General features: G+C 41.6%; 1 protein-coding gene across 9 annotated transcripts in view; it reads right to left on the reverse strand.

The window, feature by feature from the left end:
* Positions 1-18,127, reverse strand: part of PRUNE2 (prune homolog 2 with BCH domain) — a 372,059-nt gene that overhangs the window by 61,565 nt on the left and 292,367 nt on the right. For all 9 annotated transcript variants that reach the window (XM_084988095.1, XM_084988073.1, XM_084988063.1 and 6 more), the window contains one exon: positions 17,194-17,959. In XM_084988095.1, coding sequence (XP_084844221.1) covers positions 17,194-17,959 — 766 coding nt within the window. The remainder of the gene's footprint in view (positions 1-17,193; positions 17,960-18,127) is intronic.

Below are 18,127 nucleotides of genomic sequence, written 5' to 3' on the forward strand. Positions count from 1 at the left end.
GATCCCTGTAAGAAGTTCTAGGAGTTCTCCTTCCTCCCCTTGTAAGGTGAGACTCAGACAGCCACTGCCCAGGAGGGAAGAGGGCAACTGGGAGGAAAACGTCACCATCCTCTTCACATCCCACTCAAACAGGTCCACCTCACTAGATCTAGAGGCTTGCAGACCTGCGTTCTTGGTAACATGGAAGTGTCATCATAGGAATGATGGCCCAGCACCAGGACGTGGCCTAATGTTAACTAATTGAAGGTGGATTTAGCTTTCTCTACCTTGCTTGTATCAATTTATATCAAGTCAGCAAGGCTGCAGATTCTCAATCATGATGAATGAAATGACAGTCAATTACGGGGGCGGGGGTGGTGCCTGATTTGTCACTAGACACTGCCCTGGAAGATACTTCTCTCTCTCAATTTTCAAGCACCATGCCTTTCTCCCCTGTCTGCCGTTTTGTAATCGCCCCTCTTCCTTTGTCCCAGGCATAGTTCCAGCCTACTATATTTCAGGTGGACTACCATCTCCCATCTCACCCACTGACTACTGCCAGTCTATTGCCAATTACAACCTCTGTCTCATGAAACACTGGCTTCCCACTGTCATCACATTTTATACTAACTTCTCTGACCCCCAGGGCTTCCTACCATTTACCTCAATCCACGCTTAGCATCCCCAAATGCTCTACCCTTCAGACAACATAAGCTCCCAAATTCCCAAGACTTGCTCACCAGTTCTCTTGCCTCTATAGTTTGGTTAATATTCTCTTGCACTGAATTCTTTCTTCCCCCAACTGCAGAATCTACCTCATTCATGAATCCTGTACTTGCTCCTCTACAACAAAGGAGAAGGAGCAAGGTTCTCCTACCTTTGAGGGCTCAGAGCCCCTCAGTTCCCCCTCCTAAGGAGTTGACTTTACCCTGCCCTTTACAACCCACTGGCAAGCCTTTTGTTTTACCTTTGTATCATATGCAATCTTTAGGGATAGACAGCATTTTGTTCACAATAAATGCACTTCACTAGGTTTCACTTCCTTCAAATTTCTAAGGGTTGTAAAGGAATTAGGAAATGCCACCTTACCCTTAAAATAGAAGAGTGGTAAGGTGTGTGTGAGTGTGTTTTAAAGCTCTGAGAAATGTAAATTCATGGACCAGATTTTATTAAGGCCTTCTCAAAGGCCATGGGATGAAAGGAAATAGCACAAGATCAAGAGCTAGGCCACCTGGGTGCTGATCCTGGCCCAGTCACTGACTGTGATTTTGAGCCAATCTCTAGCTCTAATTAAAGCTCATTTTTTGGCCTATAAACTGAGGAAATGAGTCAAAAATTCTGTGATTTGTTTCAGCTCATATTACCTTCACAGTTGACACTCAGGATGCAAGAATAATACAGAGAATCAAGCAACTATCAAAACTTCAGGCAAATGGCTTGACAGAGCCCTCAGATGATCATCATGCTCAGACAGGGGTATCTACTTCTGCCTCTTCTGCACCTCTTTGCAACCCATCCATGATTCCTGCCATTATTATTATTATTATTATTATTATTATTTGCTTTTTAGGGGCACATCTGCTGCATATGGAAGTTCTCAGGCTAGGGTACCAAGAGGAGCTACAGCTGCTAGCCTACACCACAGCCACAGCAACACTAGATCTGAGCCACGTCGGCAACCTACACCACAGCTCATGGCAACGCCGGATCCCTAACCCACTGAGTGAGGCCAGGGATCCAACCTGCATCCTCATGGATCCTAGTCGGGTTCGTTAACTGCTAAGCCACAATGGGAATTCTGGTTCCTGACATTATTAATCCAGAAAAAAAGCTGTATCCAAATGTTGTTTGTCAAATCTGAAGCAAACAGGACACCAGGGCCAGAATCTGTCCTTCACTAATTTTCCCTCTGCTCCTTCTCATCTCTCCCCTCTCCATTACCCATCTCGCCAGCTAGAATTGACAAGGAATCGAGAACCGGCCCAAATTCCAATACTATTCTAGCAAGAAGTTGGTTCAAGTGAAACATCTGTGTGCAAAATCTTGCCACGTCCAAGGGCAAGCAATTCCCAGATAGCTAAGAAGGGGAAAAAAAGCTTTTATTTGCTGTAGATGAAGTTGACCTTTCCGATCAGGATCAGGATCCCTTCGGAGGTCATGAACCTTTGTGCACACCTCACACTGCCTTCGTGCTAGCTAGAGACTCTGAAATCTAAAGGTCAAAAAAGTATCATGATCTTTTACTTCGTAAGAGATAAATCCCTGTTGGAGTACAAGGACATTCAAAAATGAAAAACCAGAAGGAATGGAAATGGAAATTCACTGGGATGCACCAAAGAGAGCCCTAACCATTGGAAAAAAGTTAATTTGACTTTCTGTTAACAGGAAGCAGAATCTGGCTCATTAGCCTTAAGCACCCATGAAGCTATTTACGACATAAAGGGTAACTGCATCACAAAGCAAGAGCTGCGGACGTTTAGGTGCTGCTGAGTGTGAATGACAGCTACCCATCTTGTTTATGTGTCTCTGGGTTGCAGAGCAAGATCCAAGCCAATTTTAAAATACAGAGCTTCCACTAGCCTGCCTATGTGTAATTTAGGCAGACACAGACATTTCCAGTAAGGCAGTTTTTATCCTCCCAGACAAGGTGTCTCTTATTAAGAGAAATGTCAGGAGCAACATTTTTAAAAAATTACCAGGAAGTTTAATATTTCCAGTTTTTACCTTCTGTGAATATTACCAGTTATGATTTTAAGACAACTTTAATCAAGTGAACATTTTGAAATGGACTCATTCAAGGGTAGCTTCCATTTTTCTCCCTAGGAGGGGCCTGGGGGGACCATCTGGTGGGAAGTGAGCCTGAAAGCTGTGATCAGACAGCAGTTTACATAAGAACCACACTATGTCAACAGTTCCTAGGAAAGAAGGAGGGCAGTTTTCTTAGAGAGTACACCTCCCCCCCAAATCACCACAAACAGTAAGTACCCTGATCTCAGGCAGAATCACACTTTAAACCCCTCCTTCTGGGTGGGAGTCTAGTTTTGTTTTTCAGTTTCCATAGAGAAATTTCATAACCTACGTATTTCTTGTTTTGAAATTGACCAGGTGATAATTTTTTTATCCAATCTCATTTAATTTCTCAGTGAAATACTGATATTTTCTGAGTAGCATATTCTGTCTCTTGATTTTGAAAATGCAACAGGGAACAACATAAGCCCTTTTTGGAGGATGACCTATTTCTGCAGCTTAGGACTTAGGTAAGATTTAAAGGTTATAAGATTCATTAGAAAAAAAAGAGAAGGTTATGTTATCAGCTTCAATCAGTATTAGTAATAACATTTAAAAAAAAAAAAGCCTCTCTACCAGGACCGCTATATCAAATAATCCAAACAGACATTTCAACACCCATAAGGCAAGAGTCCTAACAGTTTCCAAACTGTCATTTCTTTTGATTTCCTATCTCCATTTTAATCATAGGCAGGAAGGAATATAACATGTTTATAGCGGTGCAGGGTCTATGTTCCCTAATTACCTGATCACCAAGGGAGGGGCAGGAGATCACACACAGGACCACAAACGCTTCGGATAAGAGTTGATATAGAATGAAATGCAGCTGCCAGCTGTCACTTGCGAGGGGCTGGGCAGAGCTCTGCATCCGGTCAGCCCCCCTCCCCACCACTGTCCCCCTCCAACTTCCAGCTGCAACAGCCCAGTCTCTGAGATCGACACTCTCCATAGCAATCTCTCCTCCCTGTTACTCATCCTCCTAAAGCCGCACCAGGACCCACCTACCTTCTGAGGACGAGAGGAGGCTGGTTACCACAAAGGCGAAAGGGATGCTTGATTACAGCTCCTCAGCATCCCCAATCCGGAGCAGTTAACTGGAAATACAGATTCGCCTCCATTTTCTGGTCACGTGATCACAGGCACATCTAAATAAGGATGATCACCTGCCTCCCAGATCTCCCAGGGGGCCGGTCCGTCCTCACCGAGGCTGAAAGGCTGGCTGAGGGATGGAGCCGGAGCTGAGCAGAGTTTCATTTGGGAATATCAAAGACTCTTCTGCCCAGGTTGTAGAGTCAGAAATGACCCCTTGATTTTTGTGTCTGCTCAGAAAAACTGCTGCCACTCCTGTTCCTGAGTGAGTTGGATGTGAATGGTCTCAAAGTACAGATTGAAAGGAATTTAGTTCCCCTGAAATCTTTAAAAAAAAAAGTCTTGCAGCTTCAGAGCACAACCAGTAAAGACCACAGTGTAATTACTTTTATTTCACAGACAATGGTTAAGACCATAATAAAATGGGCTGTGCAAACAGCAAGATACATAAAGAAGTCCAATTGGCGGTGCTAAAGAAAGGATGTTTGCTCAAGATCCACACAGCTTTGGTTTATTGAGAAACAAAGCCATGTGACCAGTAAGCGTTTAGACCCTGGAGTCAGAAAGCCTGAGTTTGAATCTAACATTCGCTACTTATCAGCCAGTTTGGACCAATTATTAAACCACCTGGTATCTCAGACAGCCCACTCACAAATGGACAATAATAACATTACTTTAATGCAAGATAATCTAGGTAGAGATTTTAGACAGTCAGTTAAGATTCTCTCACAATAATGTTGGCTACTAATACTATTATCAATTCCAAAAAACACCAGCAGAAACATTTGATGGAGTTAAGTGAAATGAAATATGAATGAAAAGTTTACGTAGTAAAAAAGCATCCATTCATTTGATCTTAAGAGGAAAAAAAAATTTGTCAGGTAAATCAAAAACATCTGATCATAATCAGGCAAGATGGTAATGTGAAAAGTAACTATAGGCTCCATCCTCAGAACTAGGTTGTTAAAAATCCCATGTTACAAGATCTTTTTGTGTTGGGGTGGTTGTAGGTGGGTTGGGGAGGGCAGGGCACTATGGTACAATGAGGGATTCACTGAACTCAACTCCAATAAAACAGAAAAGTGAATTACTCAGCAGAGGACCTGGCTGTGGTAAATAACTCAGGAAATGTTAGCTAACATTCTTAAAGCGAAGCGCATTCCATGTCCTTCCCATGACTGCTGGGGTGGTGAGAGGCCAGTGGGGAAGGGAAAGGCAGAAGAAGTGAATTTTTATATCTCTGCTTAAACTAAAAACCTATAAAAATTTGTCACGAGACATGTTTTTACAATATTTTCTTAGCCTCTTTGCTGAAAACTCCATCTTGTCCTGCTTTACTTTACCCCATCTTCCTGCTTGAAAAACAGTCACAGTGATGGTAAATGACTTAAGCTTAAGAACAAAGACCTAAAGGCATAAGCTATTCATAGGGTCAGCTGAAAGAGGACAGAATGCCTTGGTCTAGGCACGTTGGACCTGTGCAGATTGGCACGCTGTTTGTACAAGCATGATATGTCCTCTAAAGAATAAGAGAAAGAGGAATCTCATGGCCAAGTGGTTTATGAGCGGTCATTAGCAGAATATGCATTAGCAAAGAGAACCAAGGTGCAAACCTAGGCACACTGGGTTGCTGCAAATAGGCATGCCCTTTGCGGCAGCACAGTGAGGATTCTCTGAAATGCTATGCATAGATAGCTAACTCAAATGCTAATGATTGTTAAATGCCTAAAGGTCAGAGTAAAAGCTTAACCATCTACCAGCTATGTGACTTTTAAAATACTAAAACAACTTATAATAAAAAAAAACCTATATCCTCTACCTATAGCCCCCTCTTCACTTGACATAATCCTAAAGAGCACAATAAAAGCAGTGTGGTTTCTTGAGGCAGGGCTCTTGGTCCTTGAGTCCCCTGGTTCCCACCTTTACTTAAGACAAATGTCTCTGTGTCTTGTTTTACGTTAACTTTTTTTCCTTAAGTTTCACAGCACCCATTCTTCAGCACCATCCTGCTGAGCTGGTCTAGGCAAAAATTCTTCCAAATTATAAAGAGTTGTGAAAATAATTTCTCATGTGCTTTCTATTGTTCAGCTTTGGCTAAGTGGGGGTGGGGCCTCAGGAGGCATAAAGTCATAAAGTCATAAACCCTTTGCAGGGTTCAGCAGAACCTAGTGCATGTGCCGAAGCCAACATGAGGCCGAAATCATCAGAGGAAAATAAATGGCTTCAAAGCAGGTTTAAACCTGGGTGTCCAAGATGAAGGCCAACAATAGGGTCTTGTCGTGCGGTATATATATATATACATATATATATATTCCATTGTGTGTGTAATAATGCCATTTGCAGCAACATGGATGCACCTAGAGATTATCATACTAACTGAAGTCAGAGAAAGACAAATACCATATGATATCACCTGTATGTGGAATCATACAAATGAACATCTATGAAACAGCCTCACAGATATACAGAACAGACTTGGGGTTGCAAATGGGGGAAGGGAAGGATTAGGAGTTTGGGATTAGCAGATGCAAAGTATGATATACAGCATGGATAAATAACAAGGTCCTATTGTTCAGCACAGGGAACTATATTCGATATCCTGTGATAAACCATAAAGGAAAAGAAGGTGAAAAAGAACGTGTGTGTGTGTGTCTGTGTCTGTGTCTAACTGAATCACTTTGCTGTATAGCAGAAATTAACACATTGTAATCAACTATACTTCAATAAAATTAAAATAAAGAAATAAAAATAAAAGTGGGGTCTTGTCTTTGTGAAATGCCGGCTCATTAGGAGTTTCCCTCCTCAGGTGGAAAAATGCAGCAGTTGGAGCTGCAGAAAGAAGAGTTAAGTGTTGTATAACAGACACTGTAACTAAACTTGTCCTTAATTTCTGTTTTAAAAGTCAAAAGTTGATGGCAGAGCCTCCTTGCCTGCCCACTTGGATCTCTCACAAGCATCCTATCTTAATAAGTCTATTTCTTGCCAATCACTCTGTCTCTCACTGAATTCTTTCCATGCAGAGGCGTGAAGAACCTGAACCTCAGTGAGTCCAGACACGGGAAGTAAACCCCCCAGTGAATGGAAGATGTTAATGGAGCATTCTTTATTCTGGAAAGACCACCAGACCAGGGAACACCAGCTTTGAAACCAATGCAAGCTGACCTCTACCCTGATCCTTATCTGCAGCCCTATTTTTCACTCCCAAAATTATAAAACCACCTCCCAATCTCTCCTAAGGGGTCACAGTCTTTAAGGCATTAGCCTGCTGTGACTGTGACCCTCCTTTGCCTGGCAAAGCAATAAAAATATTTTTTTCCTTCACCCGCCCTCCCCCCGCCAAAAAAGTCAACAGTTGATGTGGAAAGTGATTAACTTACTGACATCAGGCCAATCATAGACACTTTTAACTTTTTTTCTTTGTCTTTTTTTTTTTAGGGCCATACCCGAGACATACGGAAGTTCCCAGACTAGAGGTCGAATCAGAGCTGCAGCTGCTGGCCACAGCCACAGCCACATCCATGCGGGATCCAAGCCGAGTCTGCAAACTACACCACAGCTCATGGCAGGGATGGAATCTTAACCCACTGAGCAGGGCCAGGGATTGAACCCACATCCTCATGGATACTAGTCAGGTTCATTAATACTGAGCCACAATAAGAACTCTGCAGTTACAATTATTAAAAGGGGGGGCAAAAAAAAAAAAAGAACAAAAAGGGAGGAGTTCTCTGGTGGTTCAGCAGGTTAGAGATCCAGCATTGTCACTATTGTGGCTCTGATTACTGCTGATGCGTGGGTTTGATCCCTGGCCTGGGAAATTTCAGCATGCCTTGAGTGTAGCCAAAAAAAAAAAAAAAAAGAATTCCTGCTTAAATGCAACTAAGTAGCATCCAGATTATTATATAGATGAAAAAAGACATGGTAGATGTCAAATTCTCCAGGGAAGTTTTAATTTTTCTTTGAGAGCCTAATACTTTAAAATTATTATTTAATGAATTGAACTTAAGGTCTTTGAAGATTATATATTGTCAACTGCTACCTAAGTTGATGATGGTAGCAGATGACCAAGTATGTAGAATAAGTTTTCCTATCTGGAGATTCAAACTACTATAGGCAATGGATAATCAAAGAAAACAAAGAAACACGTGAACAGGCACACTTATTTTTCTCCAAGAGGCTGAGAGAAGTGGGTAACAGCACTCTAAGCAGACTGAAAAGCTATCAGAATCTTGGAAGAACTATAATGAACAGGAAAAGTATAAGAACACTAAAAGTAGGTAACTATGGTCTCAAATGTCAAGAGAATGGAACAGTTGGATTTTCAGTATTAGAAAAAAATGTATATTCCAATGATGAACTAATGTTTGTGTCCCTCCAAAATTCATGGGTTGAAACCCTAACCCTTCCCTATAAGATAGTTCTAGGAGGTTATTAGGCCTCTGGGAAGTAATGAGGATTAGGTGAGGCCATTCATGAGTGCCCTTAGAAAAGACTCCAGAGAGCTCTCTCACTCTTTCCACTGTGTGAGGACACAAAGAGAAGCTGGAAGTCTGAAACCCGGAAGAGGGGTGTCACCAGAACCCATCCACGCTGGCACCCTGATTTTGAATTTCCAGCCTCCAGGACTTTGAGAAATAAATTTGTGCTGTTTATAAACCACCCAGTCTATGGTAATTTGTTACAGGAGTCTAAACTAAGTCACTGCCAAACTAAATCCAGCATATCTGCCTTGGAAAAGGAAGCAGCAAACACCACTAATTATCAGTTTCATTAAAAGCAAATTAAGTTGGACAAACGTGACTCTCTTTTCCATTCCTTTAGAGCTGGGACCACTGAGATTATCAGAAAGAACATGAAACATACTAACAAGAAGAAAGACAGTATAGCAATATTAATATCAGGAAAGAGAGATGAAAAAAATTTAATAAAGTAGAAAACAAACAAAAACAATAAGAAAAAATAACAAAACCACATCTGGTTACTAGAAAAGACTAATAAAATGAACCCAGATTGAACAAAGAAAATAAATATATAAATAAATAATACTAGGAATAAAATAATGATATAATTATAGATACAGTAGAGATTAAAAAATAATAATACAGGAAGGGATGGAGTGGGAGATTGGGATTAGCAGGTGTAAGTTATTGAATAAACAATAGGTAAACAACAAGGCCCTACTGTATAGCGCAGGGAACTATATTCAATATCCTATCATAAACCACACGGAAAAGAATATTTAAAAAATTATATGTATAACTGAATCACCTTGCTATATAGCAGAAATCAACACATTATACATCAACTACTTTAATTAAAAAAGGAAAAGTAGGACAAATATAAAAAATAAGAGGATATTTGAACAATTTTATTCTAAAACCTTTGAAAATTTGATGAAATGAATAATTTTCTAGAAAAATATTAAGTAGCACCGTTAACAAGGAAGAATTAGAAAACCTGAATATACCGGTAGTCATTAAGAAATCCAATTATTAGCAACTATTTCCCCAAGTAAGGAATAGTGCAGAAATACTTCTCATGTATTAGGTAAACCCCCTGAATCAAACAAGTTATTCCAAAGAAGAGAAAAAAGGGAAGGCTCCCTAGTTGTTTTATGTAACTCTGATTCCCAAACCAGACAAGAGCTGTACAGCAAAGGAAAATCACAGACCAGTGTCACTGATGAAAATCTAAATTATTTCTCATGGTAGAAGGAAACTAGATACTACTCAGGTTTCTAAAATTCACTCATCTAAATGACTTTGCTATCCTCCTCCAATTAATATTTGACTTTAAGTTACAACTTGAGTATAAATGTTGTTCATGGTAGTCTGAGATATGAAGATGTATAAGCTGTAACCACAGCCTCGAACGGCTTAACGAGAGAGTCTCTGATGTAACACAAGGCAGAATGTGAGGAAGGCCATAAGAGAGGCACAAAGTATAGAGAAATTCAGGAGGTAGAGGGATTCCTTCTGTTTGATAAGCCTGGAGAATGTTTCAGGAAGGAAGAGGCCTTTGTTCTGGGTCTTCAATGAAAAGGAGAATTTCAATATGTAGAGCACAAGACGGAGGAACACGGAATTAACAGAGGTGCTGAGACAAGAGCAAAGAGGCAAGGAAAAAAACTATGAGGTCTCTTCAGGGAAACAGTAAGCATTTCTATGAAGACAATATTTGTGCTTATTTATACTTCCACTTTAAGACAATGCTGGTAGATATATAAGAACCCGCTACCACCCCAAGACTTAAAAATAGCTGAAAAAGTGACAGGATCATAACAGGGAGTTAGGACTTTGACTAATACAATAAAGTACATACTCTGGAATTCAATATGTTCGATACTAGTGGTAAATTTGGCTGTCAAACATAAGTTTCCGCGTCTGCAACCTACACCACAGCTCACGGCAACACCAGATCCTTAACCCACTGAGCAAGGGCAGGGATCGAACCCGCAACCTCATGGTTCCTAGTCAGATTCGTTAACCACTGAGCCACGACAGGAACTCCAAGGGTGACTTTTTTACAGCCTTTGTTCTAAAGGAACTTTCACGTTTATCCTGGGAACAGATCCTCCAATGCAGTGGAGGAATACTGTACGTTAATGTTTAACTCAGTCTACTGTTCATAATCTACGCTTTCACCCACTCTGCTGTGCTGCATAATATGTTTGCTTCCTTAGGTCCACTTTCCTACTTTTTCCACCTTGGTCAACACCAGAAGGCTCCCTCACCTACTGGATTCCACTTGGTTTTGACCAATGAGGACCTCTAGTGTGAGAGCAGAGGGAAGAAGGTGAAAGGCAAGGATATGCTTTCTCCTGGCTTCCTCCCTGAGGTAACGGCTCAGACTGGCCATGTTCTTCAACAGCAGGTCAGGTCACTGATGGATGGCCCTTTCTAACTGAAGTTCTCACTCTGGATTCTGGGGATCACTGCCTTCTCTCACCCCTAATCCTAAGAATAATGATAGCTATTCCCTTACAATTCCTGGGTCACCACACTCTTCCCTCTGAGTGCCTCACATGGTGCCACCATTTTTGTAAGCACTCCCTTTACTAGATATTTCTCCAATTATCCTTATTGGAATGTGTCTTCTCTTTCCTGTTGGGGCCCAATACACTCATACATCTTGCTTTCGAAAGCCATGAATTCTTGTCTTCCTCAAATGCCGTCAATTTTCTTGGAGGTCTTTTTCATTAGTTTTGATAGTCTGCCATTCCAAATGGAGAAGTACCTTGAATTTCTCAAGCTAGAAGTTGATATCATAAGAGGGTTTGTCTGTGGGTGTTCCTTGTTGAGTTGTACCACCTCAACTTGGAGCTTGTGGCTTTCTGTCAACCTAATATCCCTCATCACAAAACACTGCATCTTTAAATACTTGGAAAGCTTAAATGTACATCGAGGGGTCTGACTCTCCAGCCACTGGGGTCGGGGAGCAGCTCACTGACACAGAAGTAGCCATCATGATCATGGGTTGGCTGAGGTGGGAAATATATGTTCTAGTGTGAAAATAGCTTGGTAGGTCACATGACAGTGTGAAGAGTCAGAGGCAAGTCAGTTATTCTCAAAATCTCTCTTTGGGGACTTTGGCTATTAAACTGGATGTGCCTTTCTATGGGAGAATGGAAGGAGAGGAAAAAGTACATCAACCTATAGAAGTTTCAAAAAATTTACTGTCTTGGCCTGACAATGAGCTGGAAGTTGACTTAAGTTCAAGTTCCAGCCTTGCCGCTTTCTCATTTCTGGGTGACATTAAGCAGCTCACTTATCGAGTCAGTTTGCTTGTCTATGAAATTGGGCTAATAAACTTGCAGTTTATTATCTCAAATGGCAATTGACTGGACCAAAGAAAATAATACATTGGTCTATCTGGCAGCACTTTATCAGAAGTCTGCCCTGGGTAGGGTTGGCCAGAAATGCAGAGGTGGCAGGAGTGGGGGTTGGGGAGATAGCAAACTAAAAAAAAATTGTTTTAAAGGAGACTAAGGCATGAATTAAAGTGCAAATTAAAGGACTTTTAATGATACTTAATTATCACCACCAAGTCACCAAATATAATGCATCAAATGATAAAATATAATTTACAAAAATAAATGAACACAGCATTGGGTGCCAGGGCAAAGCCAGAACACAGTGAAATGAATAAACAAGGGAGCACTGTAGTGTACTGAGTATCAATTTACCTTGGAGAACAGACAAATGTTTGGAACTGGGATGGAGCCCATTCAAACAGCAAGACCAAAGGAGGGGGTAGTATGTGCTCAAAGAGCCTGTTTCTTCTGAGAGCCTAAACATTTTATTACCCAGCCTCGAGACAGAGTCGATGGGTGTTAAGACCCAACAAACTAATTCCTCAAACAGAAAAAGCTGATTTCAGAAGATCTCATGAAAACATAAACTGATCCAATGGTGTCACTCAGAGGGAGAAAGATAAATTCTTTTCCACAGTCTTATCAGATGAATAATAATAATAATAATAAAAGCCCCAAATTTACTAATTTAAGAAGAGAAAAAGAATGCCAAGAAATCACCATAAGAATCAGATCATGTGGAATATGAAATACATTGTGTTTGAAGGTTATTTTTATTTTAGGAAGTACCAGATAGCTCACCTTGCGGACTAGGAGAGGAGATACAGCTCCATAAATCTAAGAGTCAGGTTCCCTCTAAATACCTTGTTTCAAAAGCACAGGTGACAAGAGTCCCCTCGCTTTGCTATTCCTTTTTCTCCTGCCACCCTCCTCCCCTCACTGCCCTCTGCTGCATGTATCTACAAAAGATTGGACAAGTATTGTCATTTTCCTTAGTTCTCTGGGAAATCATTTCCTTTCATCACCCTGCATAGCTATACCCTTGCCCCACACCTATAGGAAGCCAATATATTTGTATATCAACTATCTCATTTTTATATCATTCCAATGGTGAGTTAACTAATGGTAATGGTTTCATGCTCTTTTAGCACGCAGTAGTTCAGGCTTTTGAATGTAATCTCTGATAATGTTATGTGTCAACTTGGCTAGGCTAGTTGTTTCGTTACACACCAATCTAGATGTTGCTGTGAGGATATTTTTTAGATGTGATTAATACTGAAATCAGCAGACTTCGAGTAAGGCAGATTCCCCTCTGGGATGTGGGTGGGCCTTGTTCAATCAATTAAAGGCCCTAAGACCAAAGTCTGAAGTTTCCTGAAAAAGAAGGACCTCTTCCCAAGCCTGCAACATAGAGACTCTGCCTGTTTCCAGCCTGCTGCCCTGTCTGACTCAAGACTGCAACAGCTCTTGCCTGAGTTTCTAGCCTGCTGGCTTGTCCTACAGCATTCAGATGTGCTAGCCTCAAAAACTGTATAAGCCAATGTCAGTTCCTTAAAACAACTTCTCCTTCCACCCTCCATCCCCCTTCCCTCCCTCATATGTGTATATTGCTCTGGTTGGTTCTATTTCTCTGAAAAAACACGGACCAACACATAATACCCCTTTGTCACATGACATTCTTGCAACTCTGCCTTCTTTGAAACAAACCTATACACGGTTCTTTAAGAAAAAACAAAGATCTGTGACCCCATAGGAAAGATCAGGCACAGGCATCACTGGGGACTTGGTGTGCAATCCTTAGCTGGTGGTCTACAGCTGGAAGATGACCAGGCTGCTGGCAAAAGCCTCTGTGAAGACTGATCCTAGGGAGTGAGAACACAGTGCTGAAGCAGACTGTTTACTCTCCCAGCACTCATACCAAGTTCTGTGAATAAGACTCACTAGGTAACAAGGCTTCTTTCTGATGCTCCTTCCGATGTTGAAAACACAGTTTACTGCCCTCAACACAGTGTGGGCGTTGGGGGGGTGGGGGGGGCCTAGGTGATGTGACAGCAAGAAGTCAATGCAACTCATCTTGCATATACTATCAGCTTATTTTGAGAAGCAGGTTTTAATTTTCTTTTTTTCAAGGCAGTCTGGATTTTGGTCCTATGGTCAGATTATGCATCAGAAGATGACTCCAGGATTTTGGTTGGGAAACTATGGCTATCTTATCACCTTGCTTCTGTGATTACCTTCCTGTCTCCAGGATTTCCTTTATGTTACTCTCTCCAGTTAACTTGGCTGGCCTCTTATCTCCTTCTTTGTCTTTCCAGACTATGACTTTCCTTTCATGCCTATCTCGAATTGCATCTCTCAGGACCTCGGTATGACTTTTGAGAGGCTTAGACACACTTTTGCCTTCATGGGCTCTTTGCTTCACTTTAAAAAAAACCAAAACAAACCAAAACCCTAAAAATTTGTTTCATATCCACATTGATAGAAGGAAATATAATTCACACCAGAATATAATCCACACAGTAATATAATCATTTTTTTCTTTTGATTTTTAAAAGAAATTCAAAGCCTCTCAGGAGTCTCTTAAAGTGTCCTGGGCCCTGGGCACTCCTGGGTAATAAGCTCTTCCTGGTTCTTTCTCCATACAAGTGTCCTACATAGATGCCTTTCTGTTAACTTACTAGCATTAACACACATTCCAGACAGAGAGAGGCTTAAATTCAAACTCCCCAGCTTCTTCAATTTCTTTTTTTTTTTTTTTTTTTGGTCTTTTTCCAGAGCTGCACCCACAGCATATGGAGGTTCCCAGGCTAAGGGTCTAATGGGAGCTGTTGCTACCGGCCTAGGCCAGAGCCATAGCAACGCCAGATCCGAGCCACATCTGCAACCTACATCACAGCTCACGGCAATGCCAGATCCTTAATCCACTCAGCAAGGCCAGGGATTGAATCCGCAACCTCATGGTTCCTAGATGGATTTGTTAATCACTGAGCCACAACAGGAACTCCTTTCACTTTCTAACTATAAACTAGATCAAGTGATTCACACTTTCTGAACATCAGTTTCCTCCCTTGTGTAATTCTTACCTCATACAGTTGGCATGGTAACATGAGCTCCTGTGTATACAGTTCAGTACCTGGTCCAGGGCAAATCCCTATAACTGGTAGCTATTTACTTATTTTTGGATTTTTAGGGCTGCACCTGCAGCATATGGAAGTTCCCAGGCTAGGGGTCCAATCAGAGCTATAGCTGCTGGCCACGGCCACAGCCATGCAGGATCTGAGCCGAGTTTGCAACCTATACCAGAGCTCACAGCAACGCTGGATCCCCGACCCACTGAAAGAGGCCAGGGATTGAACCCACATCCTCATGGTTACTAGTTGGATTCATTTCTGGTGAGCCACAACAGGAAATCCATAACTGGTAGCTATTTAAATTGACATTGGTCATCAACTATTTTGATTTAAATTTCACACTATTATCTACCTTTTCACTATGTTTAAATCCTTTATTAAACTATAAACTCCTAGAGGGATGGGGGTAAGTTTTAAACCAGTGGGTCTCAAACTTTGCTGTGCCTCAGAATCCCCTAGAGGAGGAATATGACAGCTGGACCACACCCCAGGTTCTTGATTCAGGAGGTATGAGGTGGGACAGGCAATGTACCTTTCTAGCAAATATCCAGGTGATGATGAGGCCTGTTGGTTTTTGGGCCCCACCTAGAAAACTACTGTTTTAGATAGTAGTTAGATCCTCCCAAGATCCAGCACAGAAGAAATCTTTCAGACATATTCAGAGTAAATTATTTATGCAAAGGTAATATAAATGCCAGGGGAAAATCTGTCCCCTCCCCCAGCAGTGAGAAAATTTTCATTACTGCGGGAGCTGAGCAGAAAGGGATGAGCAAAGCAATCTCATTAAAAGCAAAGAGGCTAGTGGCACAATTGAACACAATCATCTGTTGGATTTCAGAGCCGTGTGCAAAATGCAGACAAGGAGCCAAATAATAGCTCAGCCAACTTGAGGCTGCCTGAATTCTGAGCTCAATCTATAACAATGCCAGCAGGGCTGCTGCGATCCATCTGCTACTCTCTTTCCGATAACGGATCTGAGGTCTCTCTGGAAGGAAATAGCTTGACAGGAAGAAAGAAAGATTAGACCAACTGAAAATGTCTGGATTTATGAAGCTGCACTCGAAGATGGTGTAGCTTTTAACTCTTTATGGCACTTTGCTAACCTTCATTATACTCCTGCTGTTCTTTCCGATTTCTGTTCCTTTCATGAAGAAATGTAATTTGTGAATGCCAAAGCTCTTCCGGGAACTTTCTATTTACAAATTAAGGTCAAGGGATTTAATACTGAAGGAAAGATTGAGATCCTCCAGCCCAACCCACTCATTTTATGGATGAGGAGACTTAAGCCAAGGCTTAATCCTAAAATATAAAACGGCAGTGGCAGAGCCAGGCTGGACTCAGCTGCTTTAATTTGCAGTGGGTCTGTGATATGTACAGTCCTTCAGGCTTTCAAAAGTGAGCAGGAAAGAGATATCATTTCTCCACTCTATTTTATGGGGGAAGCATGATTTTCCCCTTTCCTTAAGATACTTTTCACAATTTTCTGTTTTGTGACAGCAGGAGGCTTTATCAGGCCAAGGGAAGAGAAATGAACAAACCTAAACACTTTCAGCAGGCCTGGGAGATTGAGAATGGGGATTATATCCGTGGGCTACCTGGAATCTCAGCCCAGAGGAGATTCTCAAAAACCAAATGGTGAGCAAATAAATGAATGAATGAATGAATGACTGGTTTGATGGTCTTCGACCAATTCTTCAGCCACTGAAGACATGAATGTTTCACAGGAAGATTTTCAGCCTTGTGCAGTCTTCTTATGCTTTATTAGTAAGTTAGACACTTACATGAAACCATCACCACCTTCTCTGAATGACAGGCAGTGTGTCTGCTGGAAAAACATAGGCTTTGGAGGTAGAAAACTTTGAATCTCATAGTGCTTATTCTGGTTATTTAATGCCAGGCATGTTACAGAACCTTTCAGAGCCTCCCCTCCCCCCATCACTATATGTAAAATAAAGATAATGATATTTAACCTCTTGAGGGTTGCTGTGAGGATTAAATAAGCTAATGTGTGCAAACTGCCTTATACCGTGAACATATGTGAGTGCCCTCCACCCACTGGTTCCAACTGTCTGTTTAAGGGAAATATAGGTCTTGAGTAGGTGGAATAAGTATCAGGAGCATACGTGTAAAGACTCTGAATGGAAACTGAAGGTGTTTGGGCTGAAAATGTACACATATCATCATTACCATTATGGTTATCTAGCAGCTGCTTTTACTGATGATATGCTTTGCAGTAAATGTAAGCAAAGCTCCTATCATCTAGGTATTCTTCATATTCCATGTAATATTTACTCCATTACTCCATTCCAAATCATATTCCATAATCCCCTTACCCCTTCCCCAGATTCTAATAAAACACATTTCAGGAAAAGAAAATAAATCCAGCTTTTTGCTTACCCGTTTGGTCTTGGTTTCCTTGTTCTAGGCTCAAGAAACTCTGTCTCCTCCTCGATTTCTGTTTCGGGGATTATGTTTTTCTGAGAAGGCTGTGGTGAAAGCATTTCCCATTCATTGTCATGGGTGACAGGCTGCAACATAACTGCATCGGGGCCAGCCCTGCCTCGGCTCTTGCTCTTCTGTGATTGGCTGCCCAGACCAGAGGCTTCCTCTAGTGTTAAAGATTCTACAGGCTTCATTTCTCCCAGAACCTGCATTTGGGGGCCTGTGCCCAAGCTGTGACCAGAGGCCGGCTCCAGAGCCTGGCCAGACTGTCCAGGCCCTGTGTCTCTCATTTCTGATGATGATTCACCAACCTCACTGTGGACCAAGACCATCCAGCTCTGGTCTTGCCCAGGGCTTTCAAAAGATGACTTCTCACCATCTTTGGAAGGTGGTCTCTCTGCAGAAAGATGGTTTCTCTCTTTTAAGGAGGCAAGCTGACAGGTATCTGACAAGTTTGCCAGCTGAGTTGCTAGCAGCCCCGTTTCTTTGGAATCCATCTGAAGCTCTTCTAACTGCGATGTGCTTTCTCTTGATTCACAGGCCTCTGGCTGTGGGGGCGAATTTTCTTCGTGGTTTACAAGTATGTAATCCATTGGTGGTGCAGGATGACCTTCATTCTTCTCTGTGTACCTTTCTTCCCCACATTCTGACGTTATCTGCTCAGGCTCTTCAGTGGAAATTGTTTTTTCTTCTTCCACCTCTAACATTCTCTCGCTGGCACCTAGAAGTGGAAGATGAAGGTGAGAAGGAGAGAACAAGCCTTAATTAACACATGATGTGGCTTGTGATCTTTGCAAATGATCTATCTAAAGAAAGATCACTTAAAAGACATTTTTATTTTGTAGCGCTATTTCATTTTCTCATGCACTCTCAAGGTTAGTTTTGATAA

Source organism: Sus scrofa, chromosome 1 (assembly GCF_054392235.1).
Source record: "Sus scrofa isolate SSC_HxYL_T2T_F1_AM1 chromosome 1, Sscrofa_HxYL_maternal_Yorkshire_Landrace_v2.0, whole genome shotgun sequence".
NCBI classification, from domain to species: Eukaryota; Metazoa; Chordata; class Mammalia; order Artiodactyla; family Suidae; genus Sus; species Sus scrofa.